The sequence below is a fragment of the Heloderma suspectum genome, chromosome 4, assembly GCF_057233095.1.
Source record: "Heloderma suspectum isolate Gila_16-S chromosome 4, 16-S_ref, whole genome shotgun sequence".
Classification (NCBI taxonomy): domain Eukaryota; kingdom Metazoa; phylum Chordata; class Lepidosauria; order Squamata; family Helodermatidae; genus Heloderma; species Heloderma suspectum.
Genome location: NC_139461.1, coordinates 301,675,466 through 301,693,864, shown reverse-complemented (window position 1 = coordinate 301,693,864; position 18,399 = coordinate 301,675,466). Strand labels below are relative to the sequence as shown.

The 18,399-nt window shown below is 44.4% G+C and overlaps 1 protein-coding gene across 1 annotated transcript in view; it reads left to right on the top strand.

Annotated features, from left to right (window-relative positions):
• Positions 1-300: 300 nt before the first annotated feature.
• Positions 301-18,399, top strand: part of HRH3 (histamine receptor H3) — a 31,938-nt gene continuing 13,839 nt past the window's right edge. Inside the window, exons 1-2 of the mRNA XM_084848405.1 lie at positions 301-547; positions 16,500-16,666. Coding sequence (XP_084704531.1) covers positions 301-547; positions 16,500-16,666 — 414 coding nt within the window. The remainder of the gene's footprint in view (positions 548-16,499; positions 16,667-18,399) is intronic.

The following is an 18,399-nucleotide window of genomic DNA, read 5'->3' as shown; positions in this document are numbered from 1 at the left end:
AGCCTCATCAGGAGAAAGAACCGGAGAGCAAAAGAAACAGCAGCTCTTTGTTTTGTTTTGTTTTATCATTGCCAGCTGAGCGCTTAAGGAGACAAACTGCTTGGGGATCGATGCAGCCTGTGGAGTGCTGCTGAGCCCCGGGAGAGGGGGCTTAGTATGTCTAGAATGAGGAGATCGTTGGCTTTGAGTCTGCCCGCCAGAATTCCAGCCTGCCGGCAAGTGCAAAGTCCCGCTCCCAGCTGGATATGATGTGGACAGCTCCCCCCAGCCGTCTGTGCCGCTGAGCCGCGTGGTGCTGAAATGGACAGCTCCTCGGCCGCATGGCCCCTGAACGTCTCCGGGAGCCAGGAGAAGGCAGCCGGAGATCAGCTCCCGGGCAGGTTCTCGACCATGTGGACTATCGCCTTGGCAGTCCTCATGGCTTTGTTGATTGTGGCCACGGTGGTTGGCAATGCCCTGGTGATGCTAGCCTTTGTGGTGGACTCGAGTCTGAGGACGCAAAACAATTACTTCCTCCTGAACCTGGCCATCTCCGATTTCCTAGTAGGTAAAGTACCCCACCTCGGTTTCACCTCTTTTCATCCATGAATCATCCTCTCATCCTCTGAGCCAACCGAGTTAGAAACAGATGGTGTAGGGAAAGCTGGTTGGCAGAAGCCATTTAGTTTCGTTCTTCGAATAATTTTCAGGTAGAGGTGAATAGGGGTCTCAAGGCAGGCTTTTTGATTCCCTCCCTCTTGGCGCACAGTTAAAATATGTTTAAAATTACTTTCAAATTTCAGACAGACCAGCATGTCTGCTGATGCCTTTTAGATCCAGAAAGAATCCACCCCCTGCCCCTACCCTCCAGGCTAAAGCATTTCAAATGGGAGAGAGTCAGATGCTACCATAGGATAGGAAGCTGCCTTATGCCTAGTTAGACCATTAGTCCTTATAGCCCAGTACTGCCAACACCGACTGGCAGCAATGGCTCTCCAGGGTTTCAGGCAGGAATTTCAATTTTTCCGGCCCTACCTGGACATGCCAGCTGTTGATCCTTCTGCATGCAAAGCATGAGCACTATAGTTATCAAACTGAACTTACATAACTAGACAGTTCCCTTCCACAATGTAGCCACAATCTAGGGGGAAATGTCACTTTTTGTCCACTTCACAACAGATTTCAGCTGAATAACTTGGATTTTAAGCCAATGGCCACATTGTTTTCGGTACAAAATCCCAAACTGATTGACTTAAAAGTCAATATCAAAGGGACTTATTTCCAAATAAAGTGGAAATAAAGTGGTTATGTCCAGGAACTTTGGATTAACTATTGTACTGCAGGTCATCCTCCCTAGAGTATCAAATGTATTTGTATGTACATTTGCAGATATGCAATATACCCTAACAAGTAATTAACCATGAATAATGGGTGGGGGGTGTCAAGGCCCTGCCAATGAAGGGATCAAGGTGTGACCTGGACTTGGAAGAGGCATGGGTGCATTTGCAACTGAAGGTGCATGCACCACAGTACTTGCATCTCCAAGCCCATTTTCATCACACACACCCTTAGGCTGAGGGGAAGTAAGCCATAGGCTAGTTGCTTCCCTTCCTTCTGTTGAACTCCCAGCCCTGGATGGCTGGGGAGGTGGCTGGCCCCTGTATGCTGCTCTTTGCTGCACCTCTTGAGAGCCATGTGCATGCATCCCCCTGGCTCCTGACAGTTTTGGGCGAGGAGGAAGGCATAGATCATTCTGTCACACTCCTGTTTTTTCTAAGGTAGAGGTACTCCTACTTTGCCTCTGCAAAATGAATAAATCTATAAAGCTTTCAAGGCAACTATGTATGGGCAGCCAACTTTACACACACAGGAAGTGACTATGCCACTCCTGTGACTCCTACATTTGCACATAGGGGAATACCACTGGGCATTGCGATTGACTTGATGGAAGTCGTTGACTACTGGTTGCAGTGGTGTCAATCAGATCAGTATCTTAAATGTTATGCGTTCGATACAGATTTATGCTGGTTTAACTGCACAGATTTCCTCGCCTCCTCCTCCCCATGGCAGACCCTTTAGCTCCCTGAAAATTCTACATAGAGGTTCAGAAGACCCTCCTGAATGGGGTGAGCTGCAGTGTGAGGAGGAGGAGGGATTTACAAAATTGGGTGGAGGAACCTTTTGTGAGTGGAGCCTATCTTCTCACGGAAGGTCCCTTCACTCATGGAAGGCAGATCCTGGATCCAATCCTATATATATGGAGGATCTGGCATGACAGTCTGATAGAATATGAACATGCTGGTACCTAACTGAATTTATAATGTTACAGATGACAGATGAAATTCTGCAGACATCCATGACAGCCACCCCAACATTGTGACTCATTCCTGGGGTGACTTCCAGTACTTCCAGACATAGGTGGAGAGTGTGTCTTATTTTCCTCCCCCTCCCCAACAAAAAGTAATATCTCCCCTCCACTGACTGATGATAACATCCCATCAGTCATCAAATCATCCCATTTGTTTTGCCCAAGCCTGAGTTTCACCTTATGATGCCATGAGGCAGAGTTCCATATGGCTGGGATTAGTCTCCTGGTGGAAAGTCTCCAAAATGCAGACTGATGGTTGTGCCAGTCAGCCTGGGCAAATAAGGATTAAGCAAAGTGGATGTCAGTGCAGTTTTCTCTACCGATGCCAGGCTAGCTGGATGGTGTGCCAAAGTGGATTATATGCTTACCAAAAAGGTACAAGGTAGACTAGCTTCCTGCCAAGTTATTTACAAGCATAAAGGGGGTGCCATGATTATCCCTCAGGAACAGCAAGCCTAACAAAAGAGTATTTTTATTGCATCAAGGAATATACTATTAACACAGGGTATATACAAAAACAGAACCATGTTTCTATTACATAGGAGTAATATCATTTTTTCATTGTGTAAACCTGACTTCAGGTTTCAGAGCTGGTTGAAGAATTTTTGGTTGTTTGGAGGTTTTTTCAGCCAGATGTATTTTGCTTTATCACATAATATACTTTCCTGTGTGTGACTCCGGCATGCACACAAATATATCATGTATAAAACAGCCATCAGACATAGATTGCAAAGTAAATAATTGGTTCTGGTTGTAGTTCTGTGCAGAGTTGGGCTCCATAGGAATCAGGATGCCATTTCAGAGTTCAGCTGCATGGTGCAGAGTCAGTGTAGGACAAAAAGACCCAGGAAGATCCAAAGGTTCACTTATGGGTTGTTGTTGTTTTTAAAGTGCATTTTAAGAATGCATGCATTTAAAAGTACAACTCAAAACAACTACATTTTCATTTTTATTATTTAAAAGGTTTCAGGGTGGATAACAACAAAAATTTGAAATCACAAGGGTGAACATCTAACAACAATAGAATATTGTTCTATATTCTATGTTCAACAGAATATTGCTCTTCAACATTTTTATTAATGACTTGGAGGAGGAGGTGCAGGGAATGCTGATCAAATCTGCAGATGACACAAAATTGGGCGGAATAGCTAATACTTTGGAAGACAGAAACAAAATTCAAAGTGATCTGGATAGACTGGAGCGCTGGGCAGAAAAAACAACAGAATGACATATAATAGGGATAAATGCCAAGTTCTGCATTAGGAAAAAGAAACCAAATGCACAGTTACAAGATGGGGGATACGTGGCTCAACAACACTACAAGCGAGAAGGATCTTGGAATTGTTGTTGATCACAAGCTGAATATGAGCCAACAACGTGATGTGGCTGCAAAAAAGGCAAATGCTCTTTTGGGCTGCATTAATAGAAGCATAGCTTCCAAATCCCGGGAAGTACTAGTTCCCCTCTACTCAGAACTGGTTAGGCCTCATCTGGAGTACTGTGTCCAGTTCTGGGCACCACACTTTAAGAAGGATGCAGACAAACTGGAGAGGGTTCAGAGGAGGGCAACAAAGATGATCAGGGGACTGGAAACAAAGCCCTATGAAGAGAGACTGAAAGAACTGGGCATGTTTAGCCTTGCAAAGAGAAGACTGAGGGGAGATATGGTAGCGCTCTTCAAGTACTTGAAACGTTGTCACAGAGAGGCCAGGATCTCTTCTTGATCATCCCAGAGTGCAGGACACGGAATAATGGGCTCAAGTTACAGGAAGCCAGCTTCCAGCTGAACATCAGGAAAAACTTCCTGACTGTTAGAGCAATACGACAATGGAACCAATGACCTAGGGAGGTGGTGGGCTCTCCCACACTGGAGGCATTCAAGACGAGGCTGGACAGCCATCTGTCAGGGATGCTCTGACTTGGATTCCTGCATTGAGCTGGGGGTTGGACTCGATGGCCTTGTAGGCCCCTTCCAACCCTACTATTCTATGATTCTATGACTAAAAAGTAACCTGCAATAAAATGGAAAGAATTTCAATACAGCAATAAAACAGCAAGCCAGAAATCAAAGAGATCATATAAGACCGATTCTGGCCTGATTGCACTGGCCTGCTTGTACTGTATTTTTCTGAGCCAAATTCAAGGTGCTGGTTTTGACCTATGAAGTCTTACATGGTTTGGGACCACAATACCTGATGGAGCACCTCTCCTGACAGGAACCGACTTGTACACTACACTCAGCATCCACCCTTGGAGGGAGGCTCAGAGGTTGGCAACAAGACAGAGGGCCTTCTTGATGTTGGCCCCCAATTATGGAATAATCTCCCTGAGCAGATCTGCCTGGTGCCAACATTGTCATCTTTTCAGCACCAGGTTAAAACACCCTCATCTCTCAGGCATTTAGCAACATACAATGAGTTTTAAATTAGGTTTTGGATCATCTTTGGCTGAAGGTTTAATCAATTGTTTTTAGATATATGTTGTCTGTGTTATCTGTTTATATGATCTTATACAAATGCTTTTCTTTTTGTACTTTGTATAATGTGTTTAATGGTTTTTAATTTTTGAGAACTGCCCAGAGAGCTTTGGCTATGGAGCAATGTAGAAATATAATAAATGAATGAATGATCTACTCTAGGGAGAATGAAATGCTCTTTACTTGGTGTCTAAAGGCCAACAGAGTAGGTGTCCCAAACCAGGGTGCCACCACAGAAATGGCCTTGCCCTTGGCCATTGCCTGCCTTACTTCCAAAGGCAGGGATACCCAACTTAGGGCCTCTGATGAGGATCTTAATTAATGGGAGATTCATATGGTATCAGGACCTTCAGATATCCTGCTCCCAAGCCATAAAGGTCTTTATAGGTCAAAACCAATATTGTGAACTGTGGTCAGAAGCAGAGTGGAAGCCACAGAAGGAGAGAGATGTTCTGACCAGCCAGTTCAAGTCACTAATCAAACTGCGGTATTCTAAACCAAATGATGTTTCAGAGTCTCCAAGGGCAGCCCCATGTCCAATGCATCAGAGTAATCAGGTCAGGGCAAAGTTTATCTCTGTAAACCATGGATGCCACCTGGGGCAAGTTTATCTCTGTAGCAGTGTTATCAACATCATCCCATTCTTTATGCCTTTGGCACCTCTACCTAATACATTACATAGCCCTATTTAACAGTTTACAGAGAAAACCGGTCAATGTGCAATCAGAGAGCTGACTGGAAATATAAGCGAACGGAAATGTTGCAGAGACTCATTTCACCATTCTTAATCCTGTTGTGATTTAAGAAGCCTAATTATGCAAGAATGTCTTTTCCTACTTCTCTTATAAAGAGATAAACACTGGGCTTTACCTATTTTTTTACACCACTCTATGTATACACTTCATATTAGAAAACTCAAGGCCACTTTATGTTTACTGGAAGGATCGCGATTTGATTCTAAGAGAAACTTATCTTCTTCAGTATCTTCAGCCAGACACAGTGTCTTTCCCTTCTTCATTTTCAACTAGAAAAGCTTGCGTCCAGTGAACTGCTTTTTCTGTCCAAATCTCCTGCCCGCCCAAGCATTATCTATCATCAGGCTGACAGGGGGATGCCTCCCTGGGAAAATGTCCAGATACACCCAGCTGATTTTGGAACATAGAGGATTACTTATTAGAATATTGTTTTTTTTTATTCCTGGAAGTAGTATTCTAATCAGCAAAAGGTTAATAACCCTAGTCCTTTGTGGACACAATTTTCAGCATTATAAGCTTTCTACCATTCCATTTTTCAAATGGGCTGAATATGAGCAAATAAACTGAGCATTAATCCAGACTAAACAAAGCTGCTGTTGGTTACCAGGAAAGCTAATTCAGTGCTGAGTGTGCAGCCTGTTCTAGATGGGGATATACTTACCCTCAAGGGATCATGTGTGTAGCTTGGGGGTGTTGCTCCTGGATGCTCAGGCAGCCTCTGTGGCAAGGAGTGCCTTTGCGCAGCTTTGTGGCAGCTATATCCTTTCCTGGAGAAGGCAGACCTCACCACAGTTACACATGCCTTGGTCACATCCATCTTAGATTACTGCAATGTGCTGTACCTGGGGCTGGCCAGAAAAAGCATTCAGAAACTTCATCTGGTGCAAAATGCAGCAGCCAGAGTGTTCAGTGCGTCAGGTTTGCAAAACATATTCCTTTAGTGTTATGTGAGCAGCACTGGCTTCCAGTGTCTTTCCAGGCACAAATCATGATGCTGGCTATTACCTATAAAGCTTTAAATGGCTTGAGATCCATTTACTGGAAGGATGGTTTGCTCCCCTATGAGCTTTCCCATGCACTACATTAATCATGGAAACCATCCTCCATCCCCTCTGTCTTCATAGGCTTAGATGGCTTAGATTCATGGCAGGGCCTTCTCGGCAGTGACACCAAGGTTCTTGAACTCTCTCCCTTGGGAAGCCTGGTTTAGGGTTAGGGTTATTTTGATTTATTTATTTATTACAATTCTATACCACCCAATAGCCAAAGCCCCCCTCCCCCCGGCATTCAGGCTAGCAGTAAAGACATTCCTGTTTTGCCACACTTGCTTTGCTTACTATCCTGCTGTGGTAGTTTGTTTTATTGCTACCCCTGCTTCTTATAGCTCTCTGATTATTGCTTGTGTTATTGTGATTGTATTGTATATTGACTTTTAAAAAAAATGTTGCAAGGCATCTTGGGGGCCTTGCTGTTGATAGGCAGGGTATACATCTTTAACATTAAACATGAAATAAAAATATGTGGGTGGGTTGGAATTCTTCCATGGTGGAAGCCTAGAGATCACAATTCACAGTACACTTGTGGCAAAATACAGGGCCCCTTGCACTCCCATTTCCAGGTGAGTGGTTGACTCTGAAACTGGGATGCAGAGCCACCCAGCTGTATGAGGAGGGGTGCCTAGCCCTATTTTTTGTTCCAGCAGGCTTTTGGGGATAGCTAGTCTGGACTTGTGAGAATAAGACGGATGGGTCCTATATTTCTTGTGGTCTCTTAATGTTTTGATGTTTTATACAATTTTAATATTATTGATGATTTAATTATATTTTAAACTTCTGTATACTTCTATTTATACTTCTATTTATAGGTTTTAATTGTACACGTTTTAATGTTGTAAAGCCGCCTTGTGTCCCAGTATTGGGGGAAAGGTGGGATAACAACAACAACAACAACAACAGCCCGCGGGCAGAGAAAGAATAGGTTTTGCATAGTAGCAGGTTCAGTTCTTGGCATAGAACCTCAGAGCTTTTTCTCTTATGATCATTTTATCTTAAACACTAGGGCTGGATATAATCTCTGCCTGAGACTATGGAGATGTGTTGCTAGTGGCGGAGGCTGGTGGCTCCGATGTCATGGGCGGCAAATCCGCTCTGGGTTTCAGCCAGAACCAGTCAGAACTGTGAAGGTGCTATCCAATATGCAGAGCTCTTTTAGAGTTCTGCTGGTTCTGACTGAAACTTAGAGCGGATTCACCGCCCCACTGACATCGGAGCCACCAGCCTCCACTGGTTGCTAGTCAGAACAGGCAGTACTGAGATAAATGGACTCTTGAACTGGCTCTGAGGTTGCCATATTCAACACCAGAGAATGTGCACCCTTTTATCCCCCAATGTGGCAGGAGATACACAGTTGTGGCTCCTCTTGTCCAGCCCCCTCCCTCACTCGCCATGTGGCATCCATGGAACCCAGATTGATTACAGACATAGAATCATAGAGTCATAGAAGAGTAGGGTTGGAAGGGGCCTACAAGGCCATCGAGTCCAACCCCCAGCTCAATGCAGGAATCCAAGTCCGAGCATCCCTGACAGATGGCTGTCCAGCCTCATCTTGAATGCCTCCAGTGTGGGAGAGCCCCCCACCTCCCTAGGGAATTAGTTCCATTGTCGTGTTGCTCTAACAGTCAGGATCTTTCTCCTGATGTTCAGCTGGAATCTGGCTTCATGTAACTTGAGCCCATTATTCTGGGTCCTGCACTCTGGGATGATCGAGAGCTTTTTCTCTTAAGATCATTTTATCTTAAACACCAGGGAAAAGGAGGATGGCTAACAGGACCGGAAGAAAACAGGCAGGAGGAGCCGCAGCTGCATGATCTCCTGCTGCATCAGGGTAAGGAAAGCCATACTGATGTTCTCCAGCTGCGAATCTGGCAACCCTGTCTGATTTGGCAGGTTCATTTATTACTTTTTCCTCGCTTTTACTGGTCAAGCTTCCTCAGATCCGAACAAAATCCCTATATGAAAAGGACGATTAGTCAAAACATTCTTAAATGGTCAGTTGCAGGCCTATGTAGTTATATATGTACTTCTGCCCTCTTTTTCTTTCAAAGCACTCCTGGCAGTACACAGATGGCTCCAAAGCCTCCTGTTACTTGTGTGAAGGGGAACATATGTAGAAAAGGGCTGTTTGAGGCCCCCTGCCCCCTTGATGATGCACAGTTCCTTTTGCTCCCACTAGCCACATGTTTGTGTGGGCATCTGAAGTGGTCATCTGAAGTATACACCTCAAACACCAATGCTAATGCATGGACAGTGGGGTGGAGGCCAGAGGGAGCTGCATATTATCGGGGTGTCCCATCCTTACCATCCAGGCTAATTCCTGCCTTATTAGGAGCCTGTGGTTCAATGACCTGGAAATAGGGATGTTGGAGAGTTTCTCCACGAATCTCCGGGATGCCAAATGCCAACGGATTCAGCCCCCCCGAAATTGGTGGAGAAACGGTCCGCCCCCCCGGGATGGGACTTACCTTCGGTGAATGTCCCTGGCGGCGGCGGCTCCCGGTGGCGGTTCAGCAGCGGTGTGGTGGCGGCGGCCAGTCTTCCGACCGGCTGCCGCCGCCGCCATTTCCAAGTAAAAAAACAACAACAACAACAAACGTGATAGGCTACATAAAGATTTACATAGCCTATCACAGCTAGATTTTCAAAAAACACTGTGATAGGCTACGTAAAGATTTACGTAGCCTATCACAGCTAGATTTTCAAAAAACACTGTGATAGGCTACGTAAATCTTTACATAGCCTATCACGGCTGACTTTGAAAAAAAAAAGCCCGTATGCAAATGGCGGCACCCATGGGTGCCGCCATTTGCATTCCTTATTTTGGCCCGGGTAGTCTACGTAAATATTTACGTAGACTACGGCGAAAATAAGGGCAATGCTGTAAGGAACGCAAAATAAGGAATGCAAAATAAGGAACGCATTTGCGTAAGCACTTTTTTTTTTTTTTTAAATCAGCCGTGATAGGCTACGTAAAGATTTATGTAGCCTATCATGGCTGACTGCAGGCCAGGGACGCAAACGGCGGCGGCTACGGCCGCCGCCATTTGCATCCCGGCAGGAGAAGAACTTCTGCAGCCGGAGAGGCGGGGCACTCCCCCCCGGCCAGAATTTCGGCGGGGAGGGACAGAGCGCCTCCCCCCCACCACGAAGCAAGCTGCGGGACCAGGTAAGTGACTTTCGTCCATCCCTACCTGGAAGGCCAGGCTAGCAGGGGAGCTGTCCAGCAAGAAAGTGCTGCTTCAGCAAGGACTAGGCTCCAAAAAAACTAAGATCATGGCATCTGGCCCCATCACTTCCTGGCATATGGAAGGGGAAGAAATGGAAGCAGTGACAGATTTTATTTTCTTGGGCTCCAAGATCACCGCAGATGGTGACTGTAGCCATGAAATTAAAAGACGCTTGCTCCTTAGGAGGAAAGCTATGGCAAACCTAGACAGCATAGTAAGAGCAGAGACATCACCTTGCCGACAAAGGTCCGTCTAATCAAAGCTATGGTTTTCCCAGTAGTAACGTATGGCTGTGAGAGCTGGACTATAAGGAAGGCTGAGCGCTGAAGAATTGATGCTTTCGATCTGTGGTGCTGGAGAAGACTCTTACGAGTCCCCTGGACTGCAAGGAGGTCAAATCAGTCAGTCCATCCTAAAGGAAATCAACCCTGAGTGCTCATTGGAAGGACAGATAATGAAGCTGAAGCTCAAATATTTTGGCCACCTAATGTGAAGAGAAAACTCTCTGGAAAAGACCCTGATGCTGGGAAAGACTGAAGGCAAAAGGAGAAGGGGACGACAGAGGATGAGATGGCTAGATAGCATCACTGATGCAATGAATATGGACTTGAGCACGCTCCGGGAGAGAGTGCAGGACAGGAAGGCCTGGTGTGCTATGGTCCATGGGGTCACGAGAGTTGGATACGACTGAACAACTGAACAACAGCAGATGCCATACTCCTTGACATTAAAGCCCCCAATCCCAAGCATGTTTCCTCCACTGTACAACTCAAGGATATATGATGTGCTGCCAGATGGGCACTGCACTTTCAGCATTAGGCTGGTGTCCAGACATGCTGCCACCTTTGTTCTTGGGTTCCTGGGGGTGATTCTGGTAGGAGTGGAATGCGGAGGGGGGGCGGGAATGGGATCAGTCCAGATGCTTCAGTTCTTCTAATGCCAGGGCCTCATAAAATGGAATATAACTCCCAGTGGTGGGCTCGAGAGGGCTATCTGCATCCTCTGACTTCCCCTGATCTTCACAACCACTAGGACTAATGACAGGACCCCCCCTCCTCTCAGAAGTAGTTCCAGTGTTGTCCTGGCAGGAAGGCAGTAGATCCAGGCAGGGCCTTGCAACCCCTTTCTACCGGCATCATGCCTTCACATGTTACTCCTGTGAAGGGGGCTTTAGGCAGTTTCTCCCATCCAGGAAGCTTAGTAGGGCACCTCTGTTTAGTTTATGTGGCAGAACTGCATAATCTCCCTTCAGTCTAGTCTTTGGTGGTCATGGTGGAGGAAGAGAAACCAAACAGAATACACCAGCCATGCGCCAGGGACTTGATAAGCCTCCTGCTGACACTGCCCAGGTAGAACTGCAAACACAGTCCCATCTGTTTTGAGGAGGAGCCATAGCTCAGTGGTAGAGCACCTGCTTTGCATGCAGAACATCCCAGGTTCAATCCCTGGCGTCTCCAGATAGGACCAGAAAAACTCCTGCCTGAAACCCCGGAGAGCCACTACCAGTCAATGTCAACAACACAGGGCTTGGATGGACCAGTGGTCTGGCTCAGTGTAAGGCAGCTCCCAATGTTCCTATGTTCCTAACAGTGGTGTCACCCAGCATCTGTCAGGGCAGATCCTAATACATGGCTGTGTTCAGCTCAATGCACCCCCTGTTATGCATGCATGCTCTGAGGCATTAGATATTAAACAGTGAAAGGGAAGTGGGGTAACATAGTTGCCACTGGAGAAAATGGATTTAGCAGTAAAATCCATAAAATCACAATCATAGCTTTGCTCTATGAACCCCCTGCTCAGTTCAGGATCTGCGATGGAGGATGTGACCACAGCATCCCTGACAGATGTTCATCCAGCTTCTGTGTTAATGCCTCTAGTGAAGGAGAGGGAGTCCACCACCTTCCAAGGCTGTTTGTTCCAATGTCAAACAGCTCTTACCATTCAGAGGTTTCGCCTAACGTTTAGCCAAACTTTGCTTCCTTTTAATTTCCACCCACTGGTTCTGTTGCCACCCCTGGGAGCCACAAAGGACAAGTCTGCTCTATCTTCAGCCCTTCAGATATTTGAAGACCTCTATCAAGTCTCTCCTTAATAGTCTCTTCTCCAGGCTAAACATACCCAGCTTTTTCAACCATTCTTTATAGGACTATGGATAATATCCAATCTTAGTCCTATGTAGAGTAAACACATTAAAAAGAATGGGACAAGTTAGTTGTGACTTACGTATCATTTATTTCAATGGATCTACTCTATGCAAGTCTAACATTGGATACAGCCCTTAGTTTCCAAACCCTTCATTATCCTGGTCACCCTCCTCTGGACATGCTCCAGTTTGTCAATGTCCTTCTTAAAATATGGCACCCAGAACTGGACAGAGTGCTCTTGATCAGGGGTGGGCAGAAAATAGATCTTCAACTCCCAGCATTCCTGACCATTGACCATGCTGGCAGGTGCTTCTGTGAGTTGAAGTCCAAAACATCTGGAGATCTATCTTCTTCCTACCTCTGCTCTAGATGCATCTTGACTGGCACAGAATAAAACAGAACGATTACTTCTCATGGTCCGGATACAATGCTTCTCTTCTCTTAATGCATCCTAAGATTGCATTGGCTTTTTTAGCAGCCACATCACACAACAGCTCTGAAATAACTTCTTCATCCTGGGATTTAATTCATCTGGCCCTGAAGATGAACTCATTTGAAGTAGCCATGCCTACGTAACCTCAAAGACGTATTACTGCAGTACACTCAATGTGCGGTTACCCTTGAAGACAGATGAGAAGCTGTAGTTGGTACAGAACACAGGAGCCCATTTTCCATCAGGGCAGAAAAACAAAAGCATATTCAGTCAGTTCACTGACAGTGAATTAGCTTTCAAGCCCAATCTGAATTGCTGGTTACTGCCTACAATGCCCTCAATAGCTTGGTTCCAGCACTGTGTTAAGAAATGCTTTCACTGCATGAACCACTATATCCTCTGTGGTTTTTCACTCTGTTTAGAGTGCCCTGGTACATGGTACATAAAGTATCCTTTTTGGATGCTTTTTAAATTAATTTGAAGGCAAGGTCTTTCTGACCAACTGTGTCCCAATTGTATTGCTTAATCACATGGTTATAGCTGACCACTGCTGGAAACAGAATACTGTGTTAGATGGACTCTGTATGAGATCCAATGGGGCTTTTCTTGGAAGAAAGAAAGAAAGAAAGAAAGAAAGACTCTACTGAAACTGAGTGCTTTAATATCTCTTGTGATTCATGCTACCAGTGAGCTAAAGCCTTTCATACTACCAATGTTTAACGATGCCATCTTCCTTGCATAAAATTAAGACCCCCGAGCATTTGCTCATATTTTATCCTTCTCTGTTGTACCTCTCTGTCATTTATTATTAGATCTCCAGAGAAAGCATTTGGAAGATGTGTTGTTTCTTGGGAAAGAAATGATTGGCAAGCTCAGCCAATCTTCAAATCTCAGCTCCATTCCTGTGCCTCTGCATTTATAATGGTTGAAGACACTAATTTGAAACCATATTGATTGGTGAATATATTAATTTCTGAAGCTGCTGCTTTCATCTAATTAACAATATTAATGGTCTACATCGTAAACCACTTGCTAGATTTGGAGGAGGTGGGAATGGTCACTACTAAGAAAAGATAGATACTTGTCTCATTAAGCTTCTATTCATATTTATTATTGGCATGGCCTCAATCCAACTGAAATTTCAATTCCACTGAAATTAGCTATGTGACTAAGGGAGCAATCCTATGGCCACTAGACACTGTCTAGAGGGCCATAGGATATGTTGTTTTCTGGGAACCAACCTCAGAGCCCATGCTCTGAGGTTGGTTCCCAAAAAACTGACCTCCCCCCTCGTCCATGCTGCCTCCAAGGCAGTGTGGAGAAGCCCAGTCCTCCGCACTAAGAAGAGGAGTGTGGAGTGACTGAAAAGGGGCATTCTGGGGGGCATTCCAGGGTGGGGAGAGTGGAGCTGTGTGTACGACCCATCCAATGTGTCATATGGCAACTTCCTCCCCCAGTCGCCCCCCCCCCGCCACTAGACAGCCGAAAACAGCTGTCTAGCAAAAAATAGCAAGGCAGGAGAGGCGTGGAGGGAACGATCCCTGCATGCCTTCCTGCCTTGGTTTGGATAGGCGGTCGCCTCTGAGGTCAGAGGCAGCCACCTATCTAGTTAGGATTGCACCCTAACAGAACAATCCTATGCATGTCTACAAGGAAGTAAATCCTATGCATGTCTACAAGGAACTCCTACTGAGTTCAACTGTACTCTTAGGTAAGTGTGCATGGGTTGCAGTCTAAAAATGTAATCCTGTCTGAACTTACCTGAGAGTAAGTCCCTTGAAGCACAGTGGGACTTACTTCTGAGTAACCATGCCTATGCTTGCATTATAGCTCCCACTGAAAACAATGGGACTTTAAACAGCTATGATGATGGTGACTTTTATTAATTTTATTTATTACATTTATCTGACATCCCATAAAGCAGTTTTCTGGGTAATGAGCAATTAAAAGAAATTAAAGTCACACATCCTGTAAAACATGTCAAACAGCTGCACAGCTATCCCAAAAAACAACCATATCAAATCATATCAGAAGAGAGTTCATACCGTTTAGCCACAGTCTAATAATAAAATGCAGAGAGACATAGCACATCCAGGTGGAGCTAAAACACAAAACCACAGTGAGAAACAGCAATTAACATTTCAATGAGTTAAAATGATTTCATAATTTTAAATACAGTTACAGTGCAATCATATACAAGCCGACTCAGAAGTAAGCCCCATTGAGTTCAATCAAACATACTCCCTGGTAAGTGTACATAGGACTGCAGCCTTAAAATACCTTTGAAGTACTTTTCCTGGCACCAAAAAGACATTAAAATAAGACCAAGGTAAGCCTTTCTGTGGACCAACTTTTACTGGATTGGAGCTTATAATCCTTTGTTTTCTTTGCTGCAGGATTCGCCAGTGATGAACAATAATAGCTTAGTGTCTGTTGGGATCCATAAAACATATAGCATAAAACATAAAACATATATTAAACATATATTCACACACACACACACATATAACTACACACACATATATAATGTTGTACATACATACATACATACATACAGCATAAAAAAACACATAAAAACATATATTATCTGGAATTACCAAGTGGTCATTTATCTTGGAGAGATGAGATTAACAGCTAAAAAACATCAGTGACATAATAATTCATGCAAACAAATGGGAGGGGGGAAGTAAGTACAGCCCTATCTGACTCCACCAAACAAATACAATTTTTCAGGAAAGGTTTTCCCCCCCCTCCTGATGTGTCATCGGGATCACAACTTGACTGGTTAATTAATTAATTGATGCAGTCAGCTACATATTGATCTTTTAATAATTGTGAAATCTGAATGTTCAGAGTTTACTCAGGTACTGGCTATATGTTGCTCTGGTTATTATGCATTGATTTACACTCAGTGCATTTGAATTACCATATTGTTTGGCTTGTTAAATTATTGATTTGTGAGATGTGTTGATTATGGTGTGTGTGTGTGTGGGGGGGGTGCCAACTCTTTTTTCTTTTAATCTAGATGGATGTTTTGAGGTAGGTACTACTCCTCAAACATTTTTTGCACCCATGCTAGGAGGTTGGAGGAGGTAAGGACTTATGAGAGTGATGAACAATAGGAAAACCTTGTCTTTCCTTTGCAAACTGGCTCTGAGCAAAGAATACTGTAAGCTAGCAAATTACTATAATGCATATGTTGGTTGGGTTGGGATATTTTTCCTTTTCTGTCTGTGTTGGTTTGAATGTTACCACAAGAACATAGCTTCTAAGGATCCTAGTGCCTGTGAGATGTTCTTCTACAATCCCCTGGTTCTTTGGTCACCTATCCCTCTTAGCTTCTTAGCCTTCACCGTAATAGTGAAACTCCATTTCTTTTTCTCAGCCCTATCAGAGTTTTCTCCCCTCCAATGCAAATGAGCTTCTACTTCCATCACAGCAATTGCAGATATTATATATGCCTACCCAAGGACTGAGATCTGTTGGAGGAGCCCTCCTCTGTGCAAGACATACAGTATGGTGGGACATGGGAGAGGGCCTTCTCAGCCATGGCACCCCAGGTGTGGAATGCCCTCCCCTTGGAGGCCTGATTGGCACAGACATTGGTCTCATTTCAGTGCCAAGTAAAAACATGGCTTTCTACCAAAGCTAAATGCATTCCCTAAAGTAGCACACTGTTTTAGCTGTTTTATTGTTTTAGATTTTAATTGGTATTAGCTTGTGTAATGGTTTAATGTGTTTTCAGCTGTTTAAATTATTTACTGTTTTATATTGTTTAAATTGATTTTATCTGTATGCCACCCTGAGATCCTAATGATATAGGATGGGACACAAATATTTCAAATAAATAAATAAATAAATAAATAAATAAATAAATAAATAAATCAACATCCTATGACTGTTCCATCCCCTTTGACATTGGTAACATTCCAGTAAGCAGCCACTCTTTATTGTCCATGTATGAGATAAATTCCCTGAGCTTTATTCAGTCTGTGCCCTTTTATGCTGCCAGAGTGCAACAGACAAACACTTGAAAACATTAACCAAGCTCTCTCATTGCAGGTGCCTTTTGTATTCCATTGTATGTACCCTATGTACTAACTGGGAGATGGACCTTTGGAAGAAGCTTTTGCAAGCTCTGGTTGGTGGTTGATTATCTGCTGTGCACCACTTCCGTCTTCAACATTGTGTTGATTAGCTATGACAGATTCCTCTCTGTGACAAGAGCGGTGAGTGCCAACTGTGCAAAAGAGCTGACAAACCATTTTTGCCTGTCCACACCTTAATCTTGCTCCAGAACTACTCAACTTATCACCTGCTTCTCTGGAGTCCTTTGTGAAATTTGAAAGGCTTTTGGCTAGGAAGATTTACATTTCCGGCTATGCTGTAACCAAACCCACTATTGGTGCTGGACCAAAGGCAAACTGAGCACAAGGAGAGCTAAAGCATCAGCCCCAGTGAGAAAGGGAGCAGAGCTGGCTGGGACATGGGGGCAGGTGGCAGGAGAGCAAAGAGAGGTGAATGTAGTTCTGTATTGTTTCAGGCCATGTATCCTGTTGATGCCCTGTGCTGCCTCAGTTATGGTGATAGTTTCATTGCTGATGGTTTCAACTGGGCATTGTTGTAGCTTGGATTGCAGGGTTCTACTAGGGGTCAGATCTTTAGCAGGGGTCTGAGTAGGCCAGATTTCACAGGGAAGCCAGACAGGAATTGATCAGCACCATGGAAAGCTCCAAGTAGTGCCAGGCTGGATGCCAGATAGAGTTGTCTGCATGTTGCTACAACAAGCAACAGATCAAGACTGAGCCTTAAAAAAGAGTTTGGCTTCCTTTGACTGGTTGGCTCTGCCTCCACACTAACTGAGGCTTGGTGGCATAAAGCTGCCTGGCCTTTTTAGCAGCCTTAAGCTGCAATGATGTGGGAGAGGCGGTGGCATGCTACTGTTGTTACGGCCAGAGTCCTCAGAGTCTTCAAGAGTCTTCAAGAGGCCAAAGAAGCAATGCAACCTCCTCTGAATGCAGGGGAGCTGACTCTTGGAATCCTTCTGGGGAACTGAGTCCTGGGGATGTGGAAGCCTCATGACACCTTTCCATGACTGAATCCTCTCTCTGGGCCATTTACTATGGAGCGTCTTCTTCAAAGGACAATTGGTTGGGGTCCTCTGAGGATGAGGGTTTAGGGTTTTGATCCATGACAAGTTCCAAGCCACAGTATGAAACCAAGAGCAGGAGTAGCTGAGGTTTCAGCCAGGTAGATACTAGTATAGACTAGGGAGAGGCAAATCTGTCAATTTAGGTTTCTCTCAGTTTCTCATTTCTCCAAACTTAACTTCAGTTCATCCCACTTCCATAGGTTTAAAAAAAAAAAACTGCAGGAAAATCCATATGCATTGTTTGCACTTCTCCTATGTGTGCAATTTCAGTGAATATATGCATTTTGGTAAGCAATTTCCCTTAATAGAATGCATTTTAATGCTATTTTTACAAAGGTACACATTTCTGTGTGCACGTTTCCTCCAATGAACATGATTCTTTTGATTGGAGAACTCAATCACAAAATTTGGAGAAGTGCAAATTTGGAAGGATCACAGAATTTTGCTTTGGAAGTATGAAATTAGGTAAGTTTGCATTGAAATGGGAATCAATACATTTCTTCCCCATTCCTAGTGCAGAGCTAGCAGTGTATGCCAGGGAGGAAAGGAACCTGAACCAAGGGTGACAAGTACAATCAGGAGTCAGGTAACAGGAAATGGGAGCAGGGGAGCAGGAAACATAGGCTGGAAAGCAAGAGACCAAGTAAACTATTATTCAGGCTGATATGTAGGCCTGACCTAGAAGCTTTTATAGCAAGGGTGGGGAACCTCAGGCCTGGATGCCAAATCTGCCCTTTCAAATAGAATCATAGAATAGTAGGGTTGGAAGGGGCCTACAAGACCATCAAATCCAACCCCCTGCTCAATGCA